The sequence below is a fragment of the Epinephelus moara genome, chromosome 19, assembly GCF_006386435.1.
Source record: "Epinephelus moara isolate mb chromosome 19, YSFRI_EMoa_1.0, whole genome shotgun sequence".
Taxonomy (NCBI): domain Eukaryota; kingdom Metazoa; phylum Chordata; class Actinopteri; order Perciformes; family Serranidae; genus Epinephelus; species Epinephelus moara.
The window spans coordinates 24,141,872-24,151,321 of record NC_065524.1 but is presented as its reverse complement, the minus strand read 5'-3'; the positions used below and the strand labels follow the sequence as shown (position 1 = coordinate 24,151,321).

Here is a 9,450-nt window from a genome sequence, read left to right as displayed (position 1 = left end):
TTCTTATCTAGGCCTAACCGCCATATCGATTTTTACTAAACTTGGTAGATATGTAGAACAGGACGCCTCAAGGTGACTGGAGAAATTTAACTCAAATTGGCAACTGGGTGGCGCTATAACAACAGAAAAATGCTTAAAAATGGCTAAAATGTGACCGATCGCTGTGGCTCCCCCTGAGGCTGAATGTTTTGGGTTTGTTTTTTCTAATTTTTGGTATGACTAAGTCATGGTATGGTATGCTGTACATAATCACAGAAACTGTCAGTGTGTCATTCTGTCAGTCAGTCATTCTGTCTGTCCCACATTTTTCTACTCACTGACATGGACAATCTATGTGAAACTGCACATAGACATTGAGGATTGGCATAGGTAGAAGGTGACCAAGCTACCAATGGCTATGGACTAGTCAGTCAAATTTGCAAAATGCTAATCTAGGCTATCTCAGATGACAAGTTTGATTTATTCCCTTCCTTATATGTTCACTGTTTGTAAGCATGAAATATGACAAAGAACAACAAAATGGCAAAGTGACATTGCAAGACAAAAAGAGTATCCTGGTTATGTCTTGTGCATGTAAACACCATATCCTGAAATGTTTCCCTTATAATTGTGAAGGTCTGGTGGCCCCTGCAACGCCAAAAATATATTTTCTTAATGCCAAAATTAAAGATAACACTTGGTAACCATTATAGTGTAGTAGAGTACATGAATAAGGCGAAGAGACAAAGTGTCTGTGGTGAGTTCATGTTGTAAACAACATGCTAAGTGCTGATGGATTCATTTTTCATGTTTTTAGGTGAGCTACACCAAGGAATACTCAGAACAGATTGGTGATGCTGTTTTGCCCTCACTGTTCTCCATGCTGATAAAAACTCAACTCCCTGCATTTGCTACTGGTGTTCTTCACCACTGTTTTGGAAGACGGAAAACATGAGAGTACTAGGCAAACCAGCTTTAAAGGTGACGCATTTTCTTTATTAAAAGTGCTCTGCAGTGGATCTAACTGATGCTGATATGAAGAATGGTTCAAGTGGATTTTGCCAGGACAAAGCAGTCAGACTAGGGCAGCAGGGGTAGGCACTGTAGCCACATGAGGCACTTAAGCTCCTCTCAAGAGGCTCTATGTGACTTTGACAAAAATCTAGTGTATATGGAAATGAATTCTTTTTTTTTTTTTTGACATTTTAATTTTTCATTGGTGTAGGCCTCTTTACACATTCTGTCAACCAAAGTGTGTGTGGAACATTTACACCCTGGTGCCTTCTCCTAAATTTTGGCGAACATAAATAGCGGTGGCCAGTTAGCGGTGGAGTCTCCCTCACTAGGCTAGCTATTGATTCCTGCTGACCCCTGGCCTAGAGGAAACACTGTCCTGCATCACCTCGTATCCTGCTTTAAAGAAACCTTGATATGCTAGCTGGAGCAGTCTTAAGAAACCAGGATTTTGTGGCAAGTTAGCATCTCGTCAAGGTTTCTGATCATCCTCTGCCCATGTGTGCAGGTGCTTATTCAAGTTATGTGGTAGTTTGTCAGTAAATCAACAAATATGAGGGTAAATGATGCATTGATGACCCAATAGCTGAAAAAAGGTTGGCTTACGTAAAGAAATTCAGATCATAAATTGTATTGCATTGGAAAAGCTAAATGAAGAAGAGTCCAGATAGCCGAAAACTAAAATGTGTTCATTCTCAAGTGGATCAGAAATGAGTGGCTAACACTCAGTCAGGGATCAGACTAACGTTATAATCGTATAAACAAAAATATGACAGACCTGTGTCTCATGTTCTCATGTTGTAAGGCACAAACTAAATGCTCTGAAGTCCGAAGAAAACTGATGACTATTCATGAGCTACTTCCTGTGATACAGCTGCTTTTCTTCTCCATATTATGAGCACAAGAAGTTAAAACAATTTCAAACCTCTTTTGAAATTTTTCCTAGTTTCTCACCACAGATCACCGTCTTTAGTCCTGTACTCACGTCTCTGTCCAGAACGCGGCCGGTGCTGTTGAGGTAGAGCCTCTGTCTTGCTGGTTCCAGTATCACCCAGTAGTCGTAGTTGTCCAGCAACGTCAGCGAGATGGTTCTGCCTGGGTCTTGGGCGCGGCCATTTATCTGCATATTTTCCACCAAAACTGTACCTGGAAAGCCAGAGCACGCTTCAATTAATAAATGGCTCTCTTGTTGAAGGCCATTCACCATCACCATTTTATTCCAACAGTTTGTTATTAAATCAGTTTGGTGGTGGAAAATAAATGAAACATTAAGTGGTTTTTCAAACGTCCTGTTACCCATTGACAAAATGTTTTGTTGTGGTAAAGTCACGCTGAAAATCAAATACACTGGATAATGAAGGTCATATTGCTCCAACAATCAGCTCAGTTGAAAAGAAATAAAAAAAGAGGAGCACAATTTTCTTAAATAATGACCCCCTGAAGCTTCTTTGAATCAAGGTTTTATAGTATCTGAGACAGGTGCATTAGTCTTTTAACTTGTTTTTTATTATTTCCAAATAAAAAATAAGATGATTTTTAAAACATACTCCCACGCTGACCATTCAACAACCCCAGAAGACTTTGGAAATAATGCCACAGATCTGTCTAGACTATTCAAATAGGCAAATCTTTAAAAATTGATAATTATCATCCTTGAGGGCACCGACACTTCTGGGTTATATTCCACAGCTTTTAATCAGTGACTGATTAAACTTTGCCACAGCAGCCCTCTGGGACAGCCCTCTAAAAGCCTGTTAAATCTGAGGATTGTTTGAGTCCTAAATGTCACATTTAGTGGATTTATAAAATAATTGGTGGTTCACTGAAAGAAAGAAAAAAGAGGAAAATCCAGAGGAGCAGTGATGAGGTATTTCAATTGGGATCAGTGGTGTAAATAAAAAAAAAAAAATCATACTTTTAAGGGGATACTCTACTGATTTTCAACCAGGTCTGTGTCACTGCTTTGTGGGGAGTGTGTTCCGATGTGTGCGTTGCTGGCACTTGGGGAGGCCAAACACTGTTTGCCTGAGCAAAAATCTGCCGGATGATGTAAAATGACGCACTGTAAATCATCCAGCAAGTTTTGGTTGGCAGATAAGAGGGGAGCTCTGGGAGCAGGAAGCACAGGGGGCGCTTTAACACTGTTTATCTGCACACACTCCCCACACAGCAGCAACACAGACCTGGTTGAAAATCAGCAGATGATCCCTTTAAAGGAAAAGTGTGTAAGATTTAGTGAGGATTGGAAGCAGCTGAAACTTCTGGTTAGAATTCCTTCAGTGTTCATTGTTAAAAGGTTTTTAGCTGGTGCCACATTATCTGCAGAGGTCTCTTTCTCTCCAAAACAAACAGACAATGAGTAAATGAATAAAGCAGTTTCACATTGCAAATCAGATTCTCTGGTGCTGTTTGGCATGCAACAAACAGGCTGTTAGCCTAGACTTTTTTCTCTGATAACTTAAGATTCAGAAGTTCAGGAGGTTTTATTGTGAGCCGAACTATCCGCAGAGGTCTCCTCCTCCTCTCCCAAACAAACAGACCTGGTAATTTAGACTGGTAAAACCACTGAATAATGCAGTTTTACCCTAACAACTTTGTGTTGTTTTTTTTCCAATGCTGCTCATCACTGAGGAGCTTCTAACTACAAGAACCATTGCGAAAACGCCAAAACACGAATGGCACTATCTAGAGCCAGTATTGGGTTTGTCTGTCCTTGGCTACTGTAGAAACACAGTGCAACATAGGGATCTCCATAGCCAAGAACCTGCTCCCTATGTAGACATAAACGGCTCATACTAAGGTAACAAAAATATAATGATTCTTATTTTCAGGTGATTATATGCAGAAGAAGACATAATTATTATACTGTATTTTCGCCAATTAATTAATTCATTCATTTTCCGTAACCGTTTATCCTGTTAGGGGTTGCGGGGGGACTGGAGCCTATCCCAGCTGACATTAGGCGAGAGGCGGGGTACACCCTGGACAGGTCGCCAGACTATCGCAGGGCTGACATATAGAGACAGACAACCATTCACAATCACATTCACACCTACGGTCAGTTTAGTCACCAATTAACCTAAACTGCATTTCTGTGGGAGGAAGCTGGAGTACCATAGAAAACCCACGCTGACACTGGGAGAACATGTAAACTCCGCACAGAAGGGCTCCCCCACCCTGGGTTTGAACCAGGAATCCTGTTGCTTTGAGGCAACAATGCTAACCACTGTACCGCCATTTCCACCAACATATCCCCCTAAATCCAACACACTGGACCTTTAACTACAGTACACCTTGCTGGAAAAGAAAAAGTCAAAGTGTCCCATTCCAAAACTACTGTTTCCAAAGTTTCAGTGAAAGTAATTAGAAAGTTGCATGCCTACAACAAGTATAACACAAGCAAAGGAAGAAGAAACATGTGCAAACTATTGCTGTATCACACTGTTTACAGAGATATTCCAGTCACTCTAATAGATAGATAGATATAGCAAATACAGGTAGGTTGCAGTAAGCCCATCATTCAGGTTGTATCACTTTTGTATGCTAAACTTTTGAGCAGTTTAAAAAAAAAATGATACAGATCATGTATCAGATTCAGTTAAATATATTTCACAAAACTCTGTGCCGGTGCTTTCAAGCCAAAATAAAAAATGTCTCCATCAATGGCCACATAAGAATGAGCAATTCAGTTACCAAACGCATACTGTGGATAAAACATGATTTATTTACACATGCTGTAGAAAAATGATCCGTGTCAGGCAGATAAACTGCAGACAAAATGTGTTTACACTGTCTACGCTTGTTGGTACTTTTACATGGCGTGTTTCAGTTAATAGAAAGTGAGGGGGGAAAATGCATCACTTCAGTTTGTGATTGGATATGTAAATGACTGATCACATTTGTAACTAGAATTACCACCCCGTGGTTGCATGCCTCAAGTTTCTCTTACAGTTTACATCCATGTCTGTGAACACAGATGCTTCACACACATCTTGTCCCTGGCAGCACAGAAGATCTATACAGTCAGCACAGTTTCATGGTGGACACCCAAGATGAGTGTCACCAATTCACTATCTGACCAAATGTGTCCCCTTCTGTTCCTGAGTTATGATGTTGAGTAATGGTCAGAAAAGTGTTTTAAGTGAAGTTGACCTTTTGGAGATTGAAATGTCATCACTTTATCATTATGTCCTATTAGACATTTGTGTGACGTTTTGTCAAAACTAACATTTGAATTCTTGGGTTATGGCCAAAAACATGTTCTGCAAGGTCCCACTGACCTTGACCTTTGACCTTCAACCACCAAATGCAAATCAGTTTATTTTTCAGTTCAAGTGAACAGTTTTGCCAAAGTTGAAGAAACTCCCTCAAGGCATTATTGAGATATTGTGTTCACAAGAACGAGACAGACAAGTTCACAGTGACCTTGACCTTTGACATATGATCACCAAAATAATCAGTTTATCATCGAGACCAAGGGAACTTTGTGCCAAATTTAAAGAAATTCCCTCAAGGCATTTTTGAGATTTCGCGATTTATGAGAATGAGACAGACAAGGTCACAGTGATTTTGATCTTTGACCTATGACCACCAAAACAATGAATTCATTGTTGAGTCCAAGGGGACGTTTGTGCCAAATTTGAAGACATTCCCTCAAGGCGCTCATGAGATATCGTGTTCATGAGATTGAGACTGACAAAATCACAGTGACCTTGATCTTTGACCTATGACCACCAAAATAATGAATTCATTGTTGAGTCCAAGGGGACGTTTGTGCCAAATTTAAATAAATTCCCTCAAGACGCTCATGAGATATCGTGTTCATGAGATTGAGACTGTAAAAAAATCACAGTGACCTTGATCTTTGACATATGACCACCAAAAATTAATTAATTCATCGTTGAGCCCAATGGGACGTAGAAGAATTTCTCTCATGGTGTTCATGAGATACAGTGGTCATGAGAATGGGATGGGCCAACGTACGTGTGTACATACAACCTGAAAACATAATGTTTCCAGCTACGGCTATCGGCGGCGCAGTGGCATAACAAAATAGTGGTCAATGCTGCTTTTTAAAATGCCTAGACAGAAAATATTTGGCATTTCAACACCAAATGACAAACAATACATTTAGGAGTTACAGCGCTGTGATAAGCTAAACCATGTGAGCATGGGATTTTTTGTTTTCTTTTTTTGTGCAACTTTAATTCATCCCATATGCAAAACACACCTCACATGTAATCAAATATGCCAAAGTGAGCCGATGAGTCTTCAAAGTGCACTGTGTTTTCCCCCGAAAGTGAGTTTCAAGCTTCCTGACCACATATAGATGCTAAAATCCTGTGGAGACTAAAAGCACTTGACATGCCTCGCCAATCTACCAGCTGTAAAACCTAAGAGGGTGGTGGTATTTTAATGGGCTTTTTAATTACTGCCCATAACATCTTGAATTTCATCCTTTCATAAAGCAGGTTCATCCATTTTACAGAGGCACTCAGTCTCTAAGATACTCAAGAAGCAGCACAGATGGAGGTGTGATGGAAGCTTTTGCCTTGTAATTATAATACCCTGCATTTTTATGCTACTATTAATGACTGGGCAGCCTGTTTGCAGCAGTCGGGGTTTGATGCATTTGTGTGTTGTAATCACAAGGACCTATAATTATCTGTCTCACTAAACTCCATCTGAAAAATGGATCTTCTAAAAATTTAATTTAAAAGTCAAAAGACCCCCCTGTTCCTGGTTCATTAATCTAAAACACAGCTTTTCATAAATATATCTGCCTCAGTAACTTGAGTGGTGAGCTACATCTTTTTGAAACTCTCAGGTCGTAAATTACACCGCTGATAATATTGCAAGGGAGGGCACAGAGAGCCTCCTTTCTTTTTCAAGTTAATTGAACTTCAGCTTTTTTCCCCGTAACAGCCAATCCTCCCACTGTTTTGGGCACTTCCTCTCTCAATCTCAGTCACACAGCAAAGTCATTGTCCTCATCAGTGGAGAGGATGCCAGAGTTTGTCAGACCTATACAAACAAGTTACACCGTGCTGTACGGGTACTTCATCTCTAAATAAATAAAACTGCTCTCTGTTTAGTAGCCTGTGACTCAGTCAGGTTCATCTCCGGTAAGAGGTGCCTCTGATCTGGGCTTCACAGTGAACTACCACCACAGAGACAACACAGAGGGCTCGCTTTCATCCCAAATATCAATAATGTTGGCATCCATAGATAATGGCCCCTGATAATACTGGAGGCCTGTTTCTGTTAGGGCTCCAGTTTTAGTATGAAAAAGAAAAAAGTTAGTTGTACTAAGAGGAACTACGCCCATTTTCAGAATTCAAGTGTTGCTTCTATGCTTTAAGACAGTCCAAAAAATATCAGTAAACATGAACAACTCTCTCGCACATCATAAAAAATGTTACAGATGACACTGAGAGCACCCAGAGGAGTGTTCTGAGTCTATGGGTACGGTTTCTGTTTCAGAAGTGAGAATATTACAACAGTATAAACCTCATTTGGGAATAAAAACGAAAACAAACATTCTACAGGTCCACAAAACCAGTCTTCCTTTTCATCTTATTGTCTATGGTGCTGCTTCAGACTTTATACCCTATGACATGACAATACTTATTTCTCTGGTTTCTGGCTTTGAGATATAGTATCTTATGTGATTGAACTTTCCCAGAACACCAACATATACTCACTTCAACATTGTCCCATATCAACGTTTGGTCATGGACTTTCCACGTCCAGGTACGACGTTAAAGGTACCCTGGGTGCGTTGGTTGTTGACGCTGTGGGACCCCGTGTGAGGTTCTGCCCGTTACATGCATTGTCTTCTTTCAAAATACTCTAATTTTCACATGAAATTTACGGTCTACATGCAGTCTCTTTCAAAATAAATGCACTACAGCAGTACAACAATGTGAATAGACTCCAACAACTTATGCATGTGGTTGGGTTCAGGCAACAAAATCACATGGTCAGGTTTAGGAAAAAAGAACAGGGTTTGGCTTTATGATCTTACGGGACACAAACACCACTCTTCCGGGTGAAAGTCGGAGTTTGTTGGACCCATCCACCACCCGTCCTGCCAACCTTACTCAGACTTTTGCCGTCTTAACTTTCGTTCTTGTCTTGCCACGTTACCCCCTGACACCGCCGACCACCGTTAAACTACAACTACAACCAGCCACGTATCATACTGACGATAAAGGACGCCTTTTTTGTGAGTGTCTGATGTTGGCATTCACTGCCCGAGCAAAAGATTTTGACAACTTCGGATTGAGACTGGGTTGAGAACACAAATAACATTGGGATTTATTATGTTAATTTAGGTGGTGTTCCCCTTTAATGTTTATTGGTACTGGCATGGAGTCCTGTTTGGAATACGCTTAGAGCTCAGTCCATGATCTAAGAAGGTTGTCACAAGGAAGCACACCAAAATACAGAGATGATATGGGAGAGTAAAAAAAACTGTTAACTTATTACAACATATTAAAATGGCAAGAAGACGGTTGTTGTTGCAAAAGGCTGAAATCAGTCAGTGAAACAACTTTTAAAAATTGTTTGACATTACGTGATCATTAAACTAAGGAGCACGTGTAAGTGGTATATCATTAAAGAATATAAGCTGCAATTAATTTAGTGAGAAAACAGCTGTGATCATTTTGCACAGACAGCTTCCTTCGACAACATGCAGGATATTAATTAACAACAATTTCAGTTGTTCATTAAATATGAACTCACTCCTTCACGGCTGTTAAATGGTTCTACCTCTGCTCACAGCTCCCAATTTGAACCTCTGTTGCAACAGATTGCACTTGTTCCCAGGGATGTTAACAGTGTTGTACCAATCTCAACAATCTTTTTCATGCAGTTCTAGAGGAAACTGTATATCTACTTTTGGCTTTAATAAATGAGAACTTTATGTCTGAAAAAGTTTCAGTCTGGTTTTTAAAGCTTATCATTCACGTGAAACTGCCCTCCTGAAGGCAATAAATGAATGATTATAATCCAGTGAGAGACATCCTTCTCCAGTTTTCTAACATTTGATACAGCTGCAATATTAGCAGTCTGACTAAGAACTGGGTGGTCATTACCAACACAGTGCTTCAGTATTCATTTTATCTCTGAGTGTATGCCTGAGTGAGTGTAAAGGTCATTTCAATATGTCTCAGCGGGAACCCCTATTTTTATTCCATATTTTCCACACTGCCTCTTTAACATCTAATTCACACTCATAATATCTCTTTCCACCATTATGTGTTTGACTGGCTGGAGTTACTTGGGCAATGACCAAGCACAAATGTGCTGTGGCCACAGCTGTCCTTAGGACATCCATTACTGATGCCAAAATATTTTGGGATCCTCATCACCGGCCAAGATAACCAAACCACCTGATTCTAACCCCTGCATCCCTCTGACCGAGTGTGTTTCTCAACACAGGAGAAATCC

General features: G+C 40.2%; 1 protein-coding gene across 1 annotated transcript in view; it reads right to left on the bottom strand.

The window, feature by feature from the left end:
* LOC126407096 (protocadherin-15-like) overlaps nucleotides 1-9,450 on the bottom strand; it is a 329,125-nt gene that overhangs the window by 171,253 nt on the left and 148,422 nt on the right. Inside the window, exon 6 of the mRNA XM_050071779.1 lies at nucleotides 1,979-2,139. Within this exon, the coding sequence (XP_049927736.1) occupies nucleotides 1,979-2,139 (161 nt within the window). The remainder of the gene's footprint in view (nucleotides 1-1,978; nucleotides 2,140-9,450) is intronic.